The sequence below is a fragment of the Tachypleus tridentatus genome, chromosome 9 (genome assembly GCF_004210375.1).
Source record: "Tachypleus tridentatus isolate NWPU-2018 chromosome 9, ASM421037v1, whole genome shotgun sequence".
In the NCBI taxonomy this organism is placed as follows: domain Eukaryota; kingdom Metazoa; phylum Arthropoda; class Merostomata; order Xiphosura; family Limulidae; genus Tachypleus; species Tachypleus tridentatus.
The window spans coordinates 47,435,347-47,455,553 of record NC_134833.1 but is presented as its reverse complement, the minus strand read 5'-3'; the positions used below and the strand labels follow the sequence as shown (position 1 = coordinate 47,455,553).

General features: G+C 33.3%; 1 protein-coding gene across 12 annotated transcripts in view; it reads left to right on the top strand.

Annotated features, from left to right (window-relative positions):
* The first annotated feature begins 469 nt into the window (after nt 1-469).
* The window catches only part of Ppox (protoporphyrinogen oxidase), a 99,359-nt gene continuing 79,621 nt past the window's right edge, over nt 470-20,207 (top strand). For 3 of the 12 annotated variants that reach the window (XM_076454187.1, XM_076454188.1, XM_076454189.1), the window contains exons 1-3: nt 472-556; nt 1,746-1,817; nt 10,361-10,454. In XM_076454187.1, coding sequence (XP_076310302.1) covers nt 10,365-10,454 — 90 coding nt within the window. In that variant the 5' untranslated portion in view covers nt 472-556; nt 1,746-1,817; nt 10,361-10,364. Of the gene's footprint in view, nt 615-1,745; nt 1,818-2,536; nt 2,648-9,040; nt 9,193-10,360; nt 10,455-20,207 lie in introns of all 12 variants that reach the window. The other 9 variants (XM_076454183.1, XM_076454182.1, XM_076454184.1 and 6 more) reach the window with 9 other exon arrangements.

Here is a 20,207-nt window from a genome sequence, read left to right as displayed (position 1 = left end):
CGCGACCCTCAGATTATGAGTCAAATGCCTTATCCCATCTGGTCATGCTAGGCCACCTTCAAGATGTGCCTTAAGAACAACTCAATTACTTTATATATCTTTTCTATACTTGGCGATATTGTTCAGCATTCCAATGCACACATAATATTTGGTATATCATAGCAATCCAAAACCCTTAACTTTGTTATCATAGAAATTTTACTATTTATCAGTTTATCAACCTCCAAGACAATTGTATCACATGTAAGCTCCAATCCAAGAGATTGGAGTGTCTGTGCACTTTAGATTGATGTATTAATATTTTAGGGAATTTATCGTTGAAATGTTTCAATGGTCATTTGTCAATCATTTTGTGACATGATGTTCTTTTTTGGCATGGACTAAAGAAAAGATGTTGATTTTTTTGAAGAAACTTAAATGCTTGAGTTTACATTTATTTTTCGATAATGCTTTACATGCCATAGCATGGTGTCGAGATTAAGGTGTTTGTTGATTTGGTAGGCGAGAATAACAATTTCAATTGCACAGTGTGTATATCGGCAGTGTGTACTGTATGGTAAATACTCGATTAAAGTTAAATTATAACTAAATATAATGTTTAAGGCTATGTTGCAGTACGTGTGTTTTTGAATTCAATTTGCTATTTTATAAAACTAGTTGTGAGCTGTTGTTAATTTTTGACATAAGTAACAATAATATAGTAAAGTTCGTTACTTTTTGTGATTACATTTAATTAAATCGGATTATACTGAAAAAATTAATATAACTTAGTATTTTCATTAGTATAGTTACTGTATAGGTATTACCACGTATGTTATACTTTTACATGAGTTATAACAATTGGTAATGGCATTCGTTATCAAAACCAATGGAAGTATAACTTTCTGATTTAATTTTAAAACTTAATTATACTTATGGTTGTGTTGCTACTGATACGCTGTTTTTAACTTTAAAAAATTATAAAGATTATAATGAAACTAAAATAACAGGAAAGGAAGACTAGAAATTAGAATTTAAATAAGAGTTAGAAATAGAAGATACAACAAAAACTGTACATGAACGTTTATTATACTTTATGTTAACAAAAGTTTAACTATATGATTTATTAATTACTAAATATTAGTTGTGTTTGTACTGGTGTGTCTGATATTGTGTTAAGTATACTTCTAAACTGGTAACTTTATTAGGGCTATTTTTATTTTTAAGTGTGCAGTTATTACTGTCACGTTATTACTCAGTGTGTATTCATTAATTTTATAACGTAGCATAAAATCTAGTAAAAATAATATGTACTGGCACCAAACATTTGGTATTGTATTTAAAAAATGAAATTGGACATGTATTTAGTAAAGGATAAACCTTGCATGGTAATCTGGTCAATTTTTATTTATATTTTTTCAGAGAATATAACTTGTTATCTAATATTCCAAACATAAAATATTAGCAGCTATGCATATTCTTCTTTGTATTATATTAATAAAGTTTGGAGGCTATATTTATCACACTATTTCACAGTGATCTTTAAAATTAATTGATTTGTTATGCTCCAATTCTCTTCTTTCTTTTTTTTATCCAAAACTCATCATTTCCTTAGGTATCCCATCAGTTTGTTTGTTCACAAGTTTTGTTACTTTTATGGAGAGAGAGTTTGGCATAACATAATGATATACCAGATAAAGACCATTAGTTTCTTGAGTTTCTAGATTTGACAGAAATAAAGTGCTTATCAAAAATTATCTTTACAGGTGTGAGGTATAAGTTGGCTCATTGAATAGGAAAATGGCTGTATAGGAAATACAGGATTGTTATAAATCGAGGTTAGTCAAACTAGTTTAATGTTAGAGTGCCATGGGGCTCAGTTATAAGGCCTTTGCTCTTTTTAATTTACATCAATGACATAGATGAAGAAATTAGTCAATAAATTATTAACATTTACTGTTGTTGTTGATATTAAAGTTGTAGGTGTTGCTATCTGAGAGGGAAATGCTGGTACTTTACAAAGTAATTGAATTATTTGGGGAATTGGTCAAAGAAGTGACAGATTTATTTCAATTATAAGTTGAGAAGTTATACATGTTGCTTATCATAAAAGTAATAAAATGTAACATAATATTTAGATATGATAAAGGGCCTTTTGGTTCATCTGGGCTATCATGTCCACTAAATTAAACCAAACCCTCATCATAAAGGTAATTGCCTTTCTCTTGAACTCCCTTAAATTAATTTATCTACCACTCAGAAGACAACTCATTCCAAAGATCAATCACTCTGAAATAATGAAGCTGTGTCAGTTATGATGACTTTTATCCTGCCAAAATTTATATTTGTGTCTCCCAGTTTCTGTTTTCATAATGTATTACCTTGAACTTAATGTAATTAAAGATCATTTTCCAACTATTTTCAAACTTGTCAGTTAATTTAAAGGACCTCAACAACACCAGTGCATTTTGAAATACCCTGGAACATAAAAGTTATCAGCATCTTTGCTGATTTGTTGCATGTTAGTTCCCCTTTTTAGTATTGTTACTGTTAATAGGAAGAAGAAAAGACAAGAACTGACTCCTGAGCCAAACCACTAGAAACAGTTCACTGGACTCCATTTATAACACCATATTGGTTTCTCTCTACCAGCCACTTTCAGTTTCATGTAACTAGTCTTTCTCCATCTCTTGTCAATGTGCTTTTTTATTAATCTCCTTTTGCATGTTATCAAAGGTCTTTTGGAAAGATAAGTACACAAAATACAATTTTTTTTTATAACCCATATGTGTAACATCCTCAGAAAAGCAAATTCAAGATATCAGTAAAATCAGATTTTCCCCTCAGTGAATTCATGTTCATTCTATTTTAAAACAAATATTTCATTAATTGATTTTGAAAATCTTTTATGAGATTGTTTCTTTACAACTTAGTAAATATAATTAACTTTTGAGGTTTAAGGATAGCATGACAAATGGTCCTGTTGGGATTTCTTCTTTTTTTTTTTTTGGGGGGGAGGCTATGTGGATGAATGATTTACCTGGCAAGATCCAAGAGTATAGTGAAAGATCATCAGAGAAAAGGTGAGTTGATTTCTAGGTTTGGGCTAATCATGTGTTAGAGATTAGTTCCACTCAAGCACTTAGTGGGTAAGGTAGTATATTATATACAGAAACTCATCCAAGTTTGGGAATCACCAGAGATGGCTGTCAACTTTCTTCTGATGGCACTAGGATGCTAATGCTCTTTTCTGCCTGTGCTAAGGCGTTTCATTGTTGAGCCAACTTGGTTCAGATCTCTCTCAAAACTTCCTCCAACTCTGTTTAAAAAAAAAGAAAAAAAGTCTAATTCTTGACCCACTTGGTAACTTGAGTTTCACAATGCCATTTAATAATGGAAATCTGCTTAAATATTATTTAATTATTGGATCATTATTGTTCAATATATCATTGAGAACTGTAGGTAAACACTGGGAGACTGATGTTGGGAATGTTTAGTTGGTGATGAAATGTCTACAGGTATTGGAGCACCATTGCTGACCTAAGCAATGATTTAAGCTATTTGAAATAATCTTATAATTGACACCGTATCTGTTTTGACTGACAAAGTGGAGTATTTCTATTGTGTTGATGATCTTTTCCTGGACTTTAATTTCACAAAAATCTTCATGGGCTTCATTACATAGTGATCCATTTTGAGAAAAAAACAACAATATAAATGTTGATGGTGTTATGATTTATCCTCTAATGGGACATTTTATAACTTTCCAGTGATTTACACTAGGCTCCATTAGCTCTGACTTGATGCATTTAGCCTATATTATTGAGATTGCCATCTGTAGTTGATCTGTGGGAAAGATTAGCTCTACTGGGTCTTCTGGCATTAATACCTTTGTTGGAAACTCAGGGAGTACAGGTTTGTCTCTTGTTGACTGTTGTTGGATTTCCTTTTAACACTCTATGGCTAATATGTTTCAAATTCTTGTTAGAGCCCAGTTGTTGAATGAGGCTTTCAACAATTTGCTTTTATCCACTGGCTCAGTTTCAGCCAAATTAAACACTAGATAAGTACCATGCATTTTGGGGATTGCATGATAAGTATTAAGGTGTGCACATTATTAGAAAGGAAGTTCTTGGAAAATTTCTCTACTACCATAGCAGAAACAGCACAGGTAATCAATAGAAATAAATGAACACACAAGTAATTAGCTAAATGGAAAAGATAGCATAAACTGTTATGGATTTGATATCACCATGTGTTCTTACCTCTTCAACAAAATTGCAATACCTGCCAAATATTTGTGTCAAATTGAAAAGTGTTTCTACCAATATTGAGTACAACATATATTCAAGTATTGCTGTACAGATAAATAATGATGGTTTACTTTATATTTCAAAGCTTTAATTTCCAGATGAAATTCTTTATTCTTATCCATATGCTGTTTCACAGTTGTGTTATGTTATTGATTCATCCATGAATGAATATATAACATCTGTACATGTCTGTAACGCTACAAGTGTTCAATATACATGTATATTGCCATATACAAGCAACATTCAGGAATTTCAGAGTCTGTTCAAGGATGATAAGGGTTCTCTGTATGATTTTTTCATCCAACTTGCTCTTTCACAGGCAAAATTTCACAATCTGAATTTCTTAATGAGTAAATTATCAGGCTTCACTTGATTATTTAGTGGTGGTGTTTTGCATTTCCTACCAAGGCTCCTGTTTTCAAACCATGGACCTTATATCACTCTTTTAGCTTCCCATGTTCCATGGGTGATGCCTGAGGTAGCAGGTTTATTGTTTCAGTCCACACAGATTGTCATGATAGAATAAGTGTTGCATTACAAGGTTGTGTTGTAATGGCTATCATTTTGCAACTCTATTTGATGGGTTGGTTTGTTGTTGGATCACCCAACTACTGGCAACTTGGTCTCCAGCACATCATCTTTGGACAGTGGCAATAACTGTTTTTTGTATGGACAAGGTTGGAGTGCCACTTTAAACCTTTTCTCCACTTCATATGTTGCTCAGAATAAGAAGTATGATTTGTTTTAACTGATTTATTAGATTGACTGCTACACCCAGGTTTCTGGTTTTGCAGTACCTTCTGGTGTGTCCAACTTTTCTACTTCTTTTTAGGCTCTTGCTGTAATGATACACCTGGCTATCCAGAAGCTGAAGCTTCTGGTGCAGTAGTTATTCTGTCTTTCATATGGCATTGGTATTTAATTTATAAGGTTTTCATGTACATCTCAGTTTCTGGTTAGTTAAAAAAAATACATTTTTATCAACAGTAACGACATACATGTTGGCAATGTTGCATTGAGGGGAGGGTGAATTCTTTTCTATCTGTGGTGTCAACCATTATTTGTTTGATTATGTCTACATATTTTTTGAGTCCCCAGTACTCTTCAGATTCCTCTCTTCATTTTTGAAGTGTTGGTCCCATATAACCATTCCAGGTACCTACTTGGAAGATTATGGATGTTTTTTTTCTCTAAACCTGCTTGTGATCTGACTCTCAAATACCATCTATCCCCTTTACTTGCACATTTATTTTTTGTGGTATCTGATTTAAAGACATCAATCAGTCAAAGAGACTTGTGCTTGCTTTCCACCGACTGCTTTCTCATTGTTTCTACATCCTCAGACCAATTCTTTTTACCCAATACTCCATAAGAGAGGAAATGGTTTGGATCTTTTTCTGTGATTCATTTGATCACTCTTTCTCTCTGTGTAAAATCAGATTTCAATCTTGGTCATGTGCAGTGAGTGTCTTGAAGGTTTTGTTGCCTGCACTTGTACCTTTAAAGTTACTAAACAACTCTTTCTATTCTGACTACTTTTGAAGGGAAGGTACTTTCTGTGAGTTGCATCTCACCAAGTTTCTGTTTTCTTTATTCTTAGCAGCCCCGTTGAATTTATCACTGGAGATAATTCTGCAGACTGGTATGTGGACATGCTCCCAGTACCTGTCTCTTACATTATTTGCCTGATCTGGCAGTCTTTTCTTCTGAAAGTTTTTGCTTATCACTTGTAGCTGTTTTAACCATTTCTACTATATCAAACAGACAGGAGAATGTTTTCATTGCTATGTTCCTGGGTCCCTTATCTTACCTTATTTTAATTAGATCCCACTTTGTGGTGGGTGTTTCCCAGACAGAAGTGCTTTTATCGAACCAGTTCTACACAAGCAAACACAATTCCACTATATTTGCTACCAGTTTCAACAGGTTCTTAAGGAAGGAGGTATTCCATAAGACCATTGGTGGTATTATCATACTGTAATAAGCTACCACTCATGGACTATCATGAGTAAAGCTAAAGGGGATCCTACCCATCCATGTTGATCATTGGGTTAAATGGATCTGTTCATTTTCAAAAACTTCAGGGAACTTAATATATGTGTTGCATTGTTTCCAAAACACTGTTCCTTAGGGTTCCCTAGTGCATATTATCCCCTAGATTCTACTAGTGGAGTTAGGGAGCTCTTACTGTACCTAGTTTTAAGTCACTGGGATCATGGATGGAGGCTTCTTCAAATCTTGAAAAGAAGGGCAAAATTGGGTTCTGTATTTTTCCCAGCTGATGGAAGGAACAGCACCAGCCTACATGGAAGCCTGCTCATAATACTGGTTCAAAATTGATGCTTGGCTATTTGGTTGTGGTGTGCAAAACCCTTCCTTTTCATCAAAACTGGTTCTGTACACTATTCATGGAAGGGTTCAACTATATTTTTGCAATCCTGAATGCACAATGGTTTCATCCTTGGTTGAGCACAGATGTTCTATGTCCACCCCATAATTCTGGGGTAAGTAGAATGCTTCTTGCCCACTCAATTAGGTTGTGAGGTTGAATCTTCATAATTACAGTTTAATAAATTCTGTTCCTTTGGTTGAGTATGACATGCATTACTCCATCATTCTGAATCTGGGTTGTTGTCTTTTGGGTTTCTTCAGGTGGAGGAGAAGGTTGCTTGCTTGTTATAATTTTGGCACTTCAGAAAGCATCACTCGGTGGCTACAGATTGGGATTCAATTGGTATTATGTGTGTGTGTCTATATATATGTATCTATGTATGTATATGTAACATTGTCCAATTTATCTACCCACCAACATAGGATATAAGGAGCAAGACTCCTTAATTCTAACCCTGAGTAGTGGAACCTCAGTAATTTGGTTGGGGTTAGCTGATAGTGATGATTACTTGCATACAGTTTTATCCTTGTTTACAAGTACTAAGTTCAAAATGAAGAGCACAGAGCATACTGTTCTAGATGTAGTGTGGTTCCTCTACTTGGGTCCCAATCTGATCTTGCTACACTCATGATTTATGTAGATGCTTTCTGTATGGATAATGCCCTCACCAGTGTTTCTACCTTGTCAATGTAGGATTCTAGCTATAAGCGTCAGTGGACATAAGTATGTTTTGGATGTTAACATTTTCCTAAATTGAAAATTTATTTCCAATAATACTTAATCTCATTGAGACTCCTTCCCCCTTCTTCCATACTAAGAGCTGGTGCTAGAAGTTTGGTTGGCCTCAATCTTGCAAAAGTGATAGAATTAGCTGAATGAGGTGCTTATATACAGCATTAGATTAGAGGGTGCATTAACATAGGGGGAGAATATCATGAGAAAAATATTGCCAATGGAAATTGAGTGGGATATAAAAGACTGGAGCAAGTGAGAAAACATCACACTAATGCATAGGTTGGTAAAGAAGAATCCCTGTTAGTCGAGTAATAGGTATGTGTGCTAGGGTAGGTATTATTAGAAATGCATTTTGAATTGAGAAAAATGTTAACATTTATAGCAATGGTTTTAGATGAACCTATGTTACACTATATCTTGTCAGTGAAAGAGGCTGTTTCTGTAACAGAATGGTTTGAAGTAATTACAACAAATTAAATAAATGCTGGAAGAAAAGAAAAACTCAATAGTAGTTATTATAGTGGGGACACTGCTGTTAAAGAGACTAAAGAGCATTAGCTCTCTTTTCAATGGCAACAAGGGCACAATGGCTGTACCAGTTCAGCAGGAAAAAATATTTTAAACAATGTTTGGTTTTTGAGAAAGGATAACTTCTGAGTGTTGTGTCATATATGTCTTGAATGCATGGAGGATAGGCTGAGTTTCTGAAAGCTGTTGGTTTAGTCAGAAATGTGCTTGATCATATTGTGAATCAAGCATTTTAAATGAGGCTAATCAGTACCGACTGATCTGATGGATCTTATTAAGGGAGAGGTGTTTTTCTATCTCATGATCAATGTTATTACCTGTAAAAGGATCATAGCTGTTTTTGACCTAGAATCAAATAATTGCATTTTAAGTACAAATCTTTTGCAAAAAAAGTTAGCCAGCATCAAATATGGAAAAGGCTAGATGCAGTTTTGTAGTAAAACCATTTGGCACTGATTGTCAGATCTCAGAAGCTATAGACACGTTTGTATGAAACTTTAATATCATCAAAATATTTAAGTAATTTATTGTTATATACAATAAATTACAATTTATTGTAATTCATCTGTTGATGAATGGTATTATGTGTGTGTGTCTATATATATCTATGTATGTATATGTAACATTGCAGTCTAATTTCTCTATCAACCAACATAGGATATAAGGAACAAGACTCCTTAATTCTAATCCTGAGTAGCAGAACCTCAGTAATTTTGAGCTGGAATGCTGTTTAATATAGATTATTTAATAATACATTATCTTTTTTTTTTTAATTTAGCCAACCTAGAAAAATGGCCACTGGTTGGAACTTGTTTCTATTTAACTGTTCTCTGCTCTCTTCCATCCAGATAGTATTTTTTATCAAACAGCTAAACCTGTCCCTCACACATTAAAAAAAACTTTTTAGTATGTTTTTTATGAGGCACCTTGTTAAATGCTTTCTAAAAATCAAGATACACTGAATTTGATCCTTTGTCTTCATCTTCACAAATGGTAACCTCTGCACTGAATGTCAAAGAATATTAAGGCCATGTTACCTATCCAACAACATTTCAAACAATATTAGATAAATTTGCAAAACATTTGTTATTAGACTTTAAACAACTTTTTCCACAACTGATGTGAGACTAACAAGCTTATAAGTACTGGAACAGTTTTTACCATTCCCTTGAAAAGAGGAGAAACTTTAACCAGCTGCAAGTCTTCTGGCATTTACTTGCTATTCAAGTATTTACAAAAATTGTAGTAAGTGGCTTATATATTCAATTCTTAACCTCTATCACAATTCTTGAGAAACAGTTATCTGGCCTAAGAGACTTATCATTCTTAAAATTTTATAATTTTTCTCAACAAGCTCAGAATTAATGTGATTATTGTGTTCATTTTTGCCATAACATGTTTATAGAGTTACATTCTAAATGTAAACTACTTCGTTATCAGTGTATATTAATTAATTTGTCATCAAACCATTATTTATAATTCATATTTTTTATTATCCAAGTTTTAATATAAAAAGGAAATGTTGAAATAAATCCAGCATGCGCTCCTTAGTCACATGATTTATAGATTTATGCTCATTGCTTACAAGGTATTCAGATGTTTAAACAGTTAGAAAGACATGCTATTGATGATGACAAGCAAGAATTTAAAATTTCAACCCATTCTTTTTTTTTACTGGGATGGTGTATTTGTTGAACTCATATTTGTGTAGCTTTATCCCATATTCTCTGTCTTTTAAGAAATATTTGTATTTCTCTCTGCAACTGCCATTTGATACATTTATAACCAACAGAGAGCAAATTCTGCATGGCATAGATCAGACAATTGCCTGTTTGTTTTTGTAGTAGAAGTTGATATCTTGTTGTGATGAAATGTTTTTAACCTGTTTATATGTTAGAAAGTCATAAAGTGTAGTAATTTGGTAAATTTCTACTCCAATATTTGATGTATATTTGAATGCTAGATGAATAATTTTTTGACAATTAACTTAGTGAGAGTTAACAGTTTTACTGAACCATGTACCCAAGTACAAAAAGCTAAAAGGCTAAAATAAGTACTAAATTCCTTCGTTTTTATGTACACTTCATTAATTGTTATATTTTTGACAAATGTAACAAAAATGTAAAAATTAGGAACTCACTAAGTTAAATAAGAAAACTTAAAAACAATAAAGCATCCCTTCAAGAAAAGTATGTGCTATGTAATGTAGCTAAATAGTTTTGTTTACCCCTAACTTGCCTTGAGCTTTTATTGGGTGATTTGTTACTTTGGGTTACAAGGTCAGTCAAATTACTCTCACCTGTATGCAAAGGTTTAATAAGATGATTTGCTTTTGTTTTATATGTGCTGGAATGCTGTTTAATGTAGATTATTTAATAATACATTATCTTTTTTTTTAATTTACCCAACCTAGAAAAATGGCCACTGCAGTTGTACTTGGAGGAGGTATCAGTGGACTTTCTTGTGCTTATTATCTAAGTACTATAGCAAGGCAATACATGAAAAAAGTTAGTATATATATTTTATGATTTGAACACATGATTTACTCAAGGAAAAGTCCTGGAGTAAAATCTTTATCACATGAGTATTTATTTACCAGTACATCTAACTTTCTAGATTCTTAAATACATTAATCTGTCAGTATTTCCAGACTTGAAATACCCACAAAATTATACTTATTTATTTAAAACAGATTGTTTTCATTATTTTTGCATAGATGCTGGTTGTTAAGTATATATATTAAAAAGTATTAATATTATTCTGAAAAGAAGGCTGTAATGAAATGATTGAAGGACTTGGTGTCATGAATGTAAAAACCTTGGCAGTGCAGTAGATGTAATATCAAACTTTAGACAACAGTGTAATCCAAGGGACATATTTTCAAGTCACAGTTAAGGAAGGTTGCTTTTTATCTCTTCCACTTTATTGTAAGTGGTGCACTGAGCTACAAATATTTAACAAAATCTTTCTAAGATTTGTGAAAGAAATAATAATATAACAACAGATGCATGTTTTGTGAAGTATGAGATGTAATTATTGAGGTAAGATTAGTGAATTGTATTCATACAGCATTAAATCAAGCTGTTTAGTTAAATCAACATGCTGAGTTACAGGCTGGACTTGAAAGTCCTTTTTAATTAGTGGAAAGAATGAATTGGGTGGAGAGTTGCCTTTCAGGGAGTTGATGTTCTGGTAATTTAGTTAGTAAAGAATTGGATGCAAGATACTTTATGTACACTGCATGCAAGAAACACTGTCTTGCTAAACATGAGACAGACTTGCCAGGTGGTTTTTAGTGAGTGGGATGAGGATGCATTGATATTGGGACATTAATCTGCAAAATAGCTGATATTGGCAAATACAGACACTGGGCAATGTAATGTACACTCGTGCCAACTTGTCCTACTGTGACATGATTGATCTTAGTGATTGTTTCACTAAGCATCAGTAGTCTGCCTACATGTGTTTTGTCACAAGTGCATTTTTTGCCTAAGTTTTTTTTTTTTTTTTTAGGAACATAAACATAAACTGAAAACAAATTATCTCCAATTTACAGTATTCCATGAGAGTTGCTTTAGCATTCCATCCTTTGGTATAATAACATTTCACTTCTTTGCTTCTCTTCACACTTGTGAGTTTCAAGTTGGTTAAATGAGTTGCACTGTGATTACCTGGCCCATCTATACCCATGGGAAATATAGGAAAAAAAACAACAAAAACCACAGAGCCTATAGTGCTCATGTGACAACTGCTATTTGCATTGTACTCATAACAATGAAGAGAAGTTTCACCTCCCTGTGTCATACTGCTTGTGAAATGATAATATTTTTATATGATTTGTAAACTTTAAGATTATCAGTAGTATAGTACATTCCATTATTGTCAGTATATGTGTACATGTGAACACTAGTGTATCATCAGTATTGTTTTACAGAATGAAATTTCTAGACACTCTCTTTATGCCTGTAAATGCAACTATTGTGATGCACCAAGAGAAGGTATATATTATTGGCTTGCTATTATTTGTATACTGTAACCTTGAAGCTGTAATTGGGATTAACACTTATTAATCAGGAACCTCGTATATAATTCTGTCCCCCTCTCAATAATGCTATCTGATGGCCAGGAAGTAGCTGATACCCGGAGCATTGCTGATACTTTACCTGAAAGCTTTTGCCAGGTATCTTGCACTGCTGCTTCTTCTTCCACCTTTTGAGTCTTCAAGACTCGGGCAGAGTGACCACCTCTTTCCTTTTGAGCTGATTGTCTCTGTGACTATAATTGGCTCTTTACACTGGTGAAACTCAAACTGGCCCTTCATCAGTTGGACCTGATGATATACACCATGAAATACTACATCATCTATCTCCTGCTTCTCTTGCTATTCTTCTAATTATTTTTAACCATATCTGGCAGGAGAATGTTTTTCCTGATACCTAGTGCCAGGTTATTGTCTTACCTTTCTCAAAGCCTGGAAAGGATCTCAAGATTCCTTCAAACTACTATCCAATTGCTTTGACAAGCTGTCTCTGTAAGATCTAAGAGAGGATGGTTAATGCTCGTTTTGTTTGGTTTCTTAAATCAAACAACCTCTTCTTGCCCACCCATTGTGGGTTTCGAAGACAGCGTGGATTACCTGATTCGACTTGAAACATCAGTCAGAGAAGCCTTTCTCAAACAACAACATTTTGTATCAATATTCTTTGACATTGAGAAGGCTTATGATACAACATGGAGGTATGACATATTGTGAGACCACCATTCGTATGGGTTATATGGCCATTTGTCAATTTTTATTTAAAATATTTTAATAGACAGGAGATTCCAAGTTTGTGTGGGTTTGACACTTTCCTGTTCTTTTGAATGTTACACTTTTTAGTATAAAAATTAATGCCATCACTGAACAACTCCCTCTCACCATTGACTTTTACATTTCATGTCAGTCATCGAACATGAGGTATATTGAACAGCAGTTACAGACTGCCCTCAATTGTTTACTGAAGTGGACCACAGCAAACAGTTTTAACTTCTCTCTCTTTAAAATCGTTTGCATGCACTTTCGCCATCAACAGGATGTTCACCCTGATCCTGAACTCTGTATTGGTGAAGCTGTACTATATGTGGTCTCTGAGACATAGTTCTTCGGGCTTCTCTTTGTCCATAAGCTGACCTTTATACCACACATCAAGCAGCTACAGGCCAAATGTACAAGAGCACTGAACATCCTCTGTGTCCTCTCTTCCACCACTTGTGGAGCAGGTTGATGTTCTGTGTTAAAGATATATCCTGCTCTAATTTGATCGAATCTAGACTATGGATCACTGGTCTATGGCTCTGCCAGGACCTTGGCCATAAAAATGTTGAACCTTGTTCATCATCAGGGACATCAGCTCTGCATCGGGGCTTTCTGCGTTTTTCCAGTTCTTGGCCTATACACAGAGTGTCATGAACCTCCTTTGCACCTCTGCTGTTTGCAATTGTCTTTACTGTATGCTTTGAAACTTCCTTCCTTACCAAAACATCCCACCTGTGGTTGTGTTTTTCTTCCTTTTGGCCTTGTTATCCAGGTGCAGTTAGATGAATTGGGTCTGTTCTTTGATAGCATTGCTGTATCCACTGGTCAGTTCATCCCACCATGGTTACTTACAGTCTCCAAATGTGACCTATTTTTAGGTCATCTGAGAAACGAAGACACTCTCGGTTGGAAATACTGTCTGTTATTTGCTGAACATCTTTCAAACCATCCTTTCATTCCTATTTACACAGATGGTTCAAAATTAGGTGACTATGTGGGCTCTGCCATGGTTTGTTGTGGTTCGGTGGTTGCACATAGAATCCCCTCTACAGTTTCTGTGTTCACTGCTAAAACTGTATGCCATTTATCTTGCCCTGGATCACATAGAAACTAAGCAGTACTCAAATTGCACTGTTTATACTGACTCGCTTAGTTCTCTACTAACCCTGGAATTGCTTCACGTTAGTTCTCACCCTGTTCTTGCCAATATTCAAAACCGACTGGCTTATTTCTCTTTAACTTCTACTTCTATCCAGTTTTTCTGGATACTAGGCCATGTTGTTATTAGCAGAAACAGACGTGTTGGCACAGCAGCTAAATCTGCCTGCTGTAGCATTATCACCACTGTACCTGTTCCATGCATGGACTATGGTCCTGTATTCAAGGCTCAACTCCGTGCCAGTTGGCAGTCAATTTGGAGTGAGCAATGTGAAAACAAGCTTTTTCAGAAAAGAAAACCCTATATTGAGGGAAGAGGAAGTTGTTCTAACTATGCTACACATTGGTGACAGTTTTATTAACTTGTCATTTTCTTTTATCTGGGACTGATGCACCAATGTGTTGTCTGTGTAACACTTAGGTCACAATAAGTCACATTTTTACTGTCTTGCTATCATTATGACTCTCAATGATAGCACCATTTTAAACATGTTCTGTTCCAAGGTTTATCCATAACATTAGACAGTGTTATTGGTGATGGTGACACTTTCCATCTTAGAAATGTTTTTAGTTTTTTAATTAAATTGGATTTAATGCTATCTATGTTTTTAATTCAAAAATTAAACTTTGCCTCATTTTACGTTAATTTCCTTTTATGAATTTTAATAATTTTACTTTAGATTTTTAGCGGACGTTTGGTACAGATAGCCTAATTGCTTTGCCACCATAAAACACCAAATCAACCTCTATAACTATTTTGATGACATATTTTAGGCTTTAACCAGAGAGGTGTATCTTTTTCAATCACATACTCTTTTTATTTGCAGGGTCCCTTTATTTTTCATTGGATCCATAAGTCCTTACCAACCTATGTTACCAACTGCTGAAGTGGCAGACAGAGGCTTTTTCTCTGGAGTATTCAAGTGTGTTCCTCCACTCTTGGAGAAGAGGATGAAGTTGGAGCCCTCCTACTGAGGTTCCTGGATGTGTTTCCCAGATGTCAGTAGGAGTGACACTTCATTGAAGGAAGTCCACTATCTCCTCATAATTCTAAATGCAAAGTGATCTCATCCTCAGTCCTTGGTTGAGAACAGGTTCCATGTTTTCTCCATATTTTAAGGGGCAAGTGGAATACTCCTTGCTCACTTGGTTGGAGAGTGAAGATGAATCTCCATAATTGTTGTAGAGATAGTTCTGCTCCTTGTGTTCAGAACAACATACAAATCCCATCATTTTGAGTCAAAGATATTGCTTTTTATGCACTTCAGTGTTGCTTACTTTCTCATTGCAATTTTGGTGGTGTGAAACATATTCTATGGCTGCAGATTGGGATCCAGTCTGAAATGTATGCATGTATATAAAACATTGTGGTCCAATAGTCCTTGCTACCAATGTGGGATATCGGTACCATGACTCCTTAATTTCAACCTCGAGTTGTGGAACCTTGGCGATTTGGTTGGGGCTTGCCTATACTGATGATTATTCATTCTGTTCTGTCTTTGATACAGGGACTAAGGTCTGGATAACAGTATAGTTGTTCTGCACTTGTACCAATGTTTTTATCTTGATACATTCCTGTTCTATACAGATGCTTTCGGTATAGATCTTACTTGCACTGGCCCTTCCACTTTCTCAATGTAGGATTGTTGTTATATTGTCAGTGGAGGTACATATTATCAAACTGAAAATGTATTTCCAATATTATGTACCTCTACTGACACTCTTCTACTCTATCTCCCCACTGAAAGACTGTTTATGTCTCAAAAACATGATACATTATTTGAATGAGGTTGCTTATACATAGTACCTAGATAGGTAGTATATTGAAGTTCTTAAAGAATTTTGCAAATTAGTATTTGCCAAAGGCATAAATGGGTTCAGAATTCTCAGTTATCATGAACAGCTGAGACCAACCATCAGTTATCAAGGATGTCATCTGTCTTAGCTGTTTATCTTGCAGGCATGCATGTTCTTTTTCACAAATATGATAAAACAGCTCAACTGTTAAGCCAAGTAATTAGGCATCTCACTACTAAATATTACTTTAACTCAAAAAGTATACTACTACTACATTATAATTGAGCAGATACCACACAGTGTTTGGTAGCGAACTTTCTTTGGAACTCCATTTGATATCTTAAAAAGTAAAGAGCACAGCTTCCTTGTAGTGAAGGGGTTTTCTATTAAGTAAACATCCTAACTACTGGATAAACAGATAAAATCTCAACAATAATGATTGATATGTTGAAGTCTTAGCTTGTCACTAGATAATACAAAATATTCTTCCAGTTGTGCTTCTTTTGTTGTCTTATTCCTCATAAATTTTCAAATGTGTAGTATAATTTTTTCTTCTCATCAGTGTGAGATTATTTTTTTTATGTTCACTAGAATAATGATAACTTTAAGTGGAATGTAGAACTGAGTTTGTTTAAAAGAGGGAAGTTTACACACATTTTAAATTCAAGTGTGCCAAAAAGTAAGAGTTGCAAACCCCCACAAGTTCATATATATTATGCAACTACTATAAATCATAGCTTACCTTATTAAGCTATCGAGAGATAAACTGTGAACCATTTCAGACAAATTTGAGTTGCTTAAATACTGCTGTAATGTAAAACAAATTTTAAACCTGCTCACACAGGTTTGAATTGCTTAAATTCTACTGGGATGTTCTGTATTCAAATTTAGTTGTTAGGTTCAAACTGTTATTAAAATTAAATGCTGTAAACAACAGAGTCTATCCAAAAGTTTGCATTAAGTGTGATTTAAGCCTCTGTTAAGAATTCAAAATGTTTTCGTATTCAAAGATTGAGTCCCATCAACAGTCACATGCAATTTATGAATTCTGCTGCCTAGTATTTGTGGGAGTGCTTGTGTTTGTATGACTGGAATGATAGCATGATTGTGTAAAAGAACACTTATTCTAGAATCAAGGACAGTTCAAGCATTTTTAGCATGTACTAGGTGAATGTGATGTGGTCCCATCTCTTTATTATGTTGAAAGTAATCATTAAAGTTGAAAACAAGATTATGCTATGGGTGAAGAGACTTTTAATTGTTCAAAATAAGCTCAATTTAACAATTATTAAAGATATAATTACTTTTACATGATATTTAAGTAATTGAATTTTATTTAAACCTTAGCATTCTACTATATAATTTTAACTTTACACTCTGGATAGCCTGTGAGCTAGGCAAAAGCCTGTGTGAATTATGTTATTTGAATGTTGTATAGTAACAGTTTTTTTTTTCTTAATAATGTTCTGTGTCTTTGATTGTTTGTTTGATATCTAAAACTGTTACACTACAGATTGTTAGTTTAACTGTGAAAGCTAGTACTTTGTTGCATTTCAACTCTTCTTAAGAAAACTCAAAACTTGTAACTTTTAACCACTTTGTAACAAAATCTTGAATAATATTAGAGCACTTATCAGCAGCACCACCCTCGTGAGGTTACTTGACTGTAAATGTGGGAACAAATATTTTAACATCAGAAAAAAAGAAAGCATAGCCCTAGACACTTAAATCTAACAGTGGCATTGTTATTATTAAATCAGCAAAGGAAAGGACACAGCTATTTTAAATAAAGAAGAATACATTGACAAAGTAACGCATAATTAGTATCACTACCACTCTTTCTAAATAATTGCAGAATTTCAAGAAAATTAATGCCATGGTTGATTATACTTCTAACAATATAAAATCATGCAAACACACTTTACAGGCTATCTCAGATTCACAAAACTGATTGCCCTATTATATTTGTCTCAAATGTAGGTTATTCTCAACATTGATATGTCATTTATGGATTATTCTGCCCAATATATGGGGGCTTTTATGTTGGCTTAACTGTCAGAAGGCTGACATTTAAAAGAACACATTAATTTGAGATTCAAGGAAAGATAAAGCATTGTTTGGCATGCACCAAGTAAATGTGATGTAGTTCCATCCACCTGTATATACAAAGTAATAGATAAAACTGAAAATGAGATCATGATACAGGTGAAATGGAGAATTATAATTCTTCAGAAGAATCCAAAATCAAACAATTAGCATATGCTTCCAAGATTTTACTCATGATTCAGATAATTAAAATATTTTCAATATCATGTTTAGTTGAAAAGAAAGAAGCTTGATGGCCAGATTATTGTAACTGTTAATGTGTTGTTGGAATATGTTATTAGAGATCACTTGGAAAAGCAATTTGGGTTTAAAAAGTTCTTGCCTAATCAGCATTTTGAAGGTTAAAAAATCAGCTATCCCTGTATGAAAAGCATATTTGTAACTTCTGGAAAAAAAACAAAAAACGTTCAACCCTACTATCTGCTTTTTATCTGCCTGGTAACTTATTTTTGCAATTATGAAAGTACCAAACATTTGAACAAATGTAGAGAATGCATTGATATGATTTAGTTAGTTTTAGTTACTTTTCTTAATAGTTTTCAGTTTCAAAGCAACAATCAAACAATACATTTATTTTTTGTGCACCTGAAGTTATTGTGTCACGAACCACCATGATAATGCCTAAGAAAAGATAATCAGAAAGGAAGAATTATTAATTTCTCATGTAATATGGTGTTAATAACATTGTAGCTCTGTCTAGTGCTGTTTATCTGAAAAAATGTCACTAAACTGTTGTGACTGAAAATATCCTAAACAATTTATCTCGCTAACTCTCTGTACAAGTCATTTCTATAAAAAAAAAAAAATAAAATGAGAGGCATCAAGATTCAAGTTATTAGACCTACATACGTAATTTCCCTCTGTGCTGTTTGAAGACGTAATGCTTCAGTTTTCTTTTTTCTCACTCTTTATGATCTCACCTTTGTAAGTAAATCACAAAAATTGAGGTATGCAAAACTATAAAGAACTTGTGTGAAAGGAATAATGGTATTGGTCATAAAATGAAAAATATAAGCATGATTACTAATAAAAGACTTCAAACATTTTACTGAAAGAATTAGATAGAATTTGGGTATTCATTTAAAGGAAATGCTTAATATGATAGTTAGAAGGCTATTGTAACTTGGTGAAGGAGTGTGAATAGTTTGAGTTCCATTATGAAAGATGGTAACAAGAGTGCAGGAACAGACTCTTAGAATGATATCTAGTTAAAGTAACTTGAATTATTAAGAAGTATTTTAAATTTAAAATTAGTAGAAGATTGGGTATTTTGTTTGTAGGACAGTGGTTTGAGTAATGGAATTAATAGTTTGGAAATACAAATTTTGATTTTTAAGAATAATAATCATTGGAAGTGCAGATTTTGATTTATCTGTGGCAGATTCTTTCTCTGTTATGTGAAAATGTATGGTTTGTATGTGGTGTTCAGATTATTTTAAGCATTTATTAATGTACAAATATAAGATGTATGGATGCATTATAAGTGTAATTCAGAGAAAAATATTTATTACACTAATTAGATAAATGTGTATTTCTACTGAACTGCTTAAAATAAATATATTATGTAGTTTTGTGATAATTAAATGTTTAAATAAAGTTTTTGAATTATGTTAAATATAAATTTACCATATTGTTATTGTCCACAGATGCAGAATTGGCTAATTGTGATGACTCTTGTACTCTGTTTTCTTCCAAGTTGTTTGAATTACAACAATTGACATACATACAATTGTTGTGAGAAGCATAAAAATTCCTTTGCACTGCTGCTGACCATGTGTGATTTATTGTAATTTTTACTTAAAACATAAGAATTTTAATGCCAAAAATTGTATTTTATCATGTTTTAGCATACCATCGCAGTGGTTGTTCATCTGCACAAGTTGTTTATTAATACCAAGATAATTAATCTATGAAAATTATTGACCAACTTAGCACTGTGTATTTATTTGTTAAACATTACAAAATAGTTAAAGAAATTATTTCTTGTGACAACTAAATATATTGTATCTTTATTTTCATATGGATGATTTTTCAACACATGGTTAAAAATTCATGTATTAACCATTGATTTTGTGTCTAAGAATCAATAATCAGAAAGGAATAATTATTAATTTTTCTTGTAATATGGTGGTAATATTGTAGTTCTGTATAGTGATTTTTCTACATTAATATGTCACTAAAATGAAATAGCTAGAAATATCTTTACATTTTACCTTTTCATATTTTTAAACAGATACAGTCTAGTAAATATTTCTAAATATGTTCTTCTGCATGTAGTTATTTACATTTTTGTGAACTAAATTGGATGAGATAGTAAACTTGTACTAATTTCTTTCTTTACACAAAAGCTAATTATTTCAGTTGTCAATCCATAAGGTTTACATTTGTGTGTACATATTTTTAT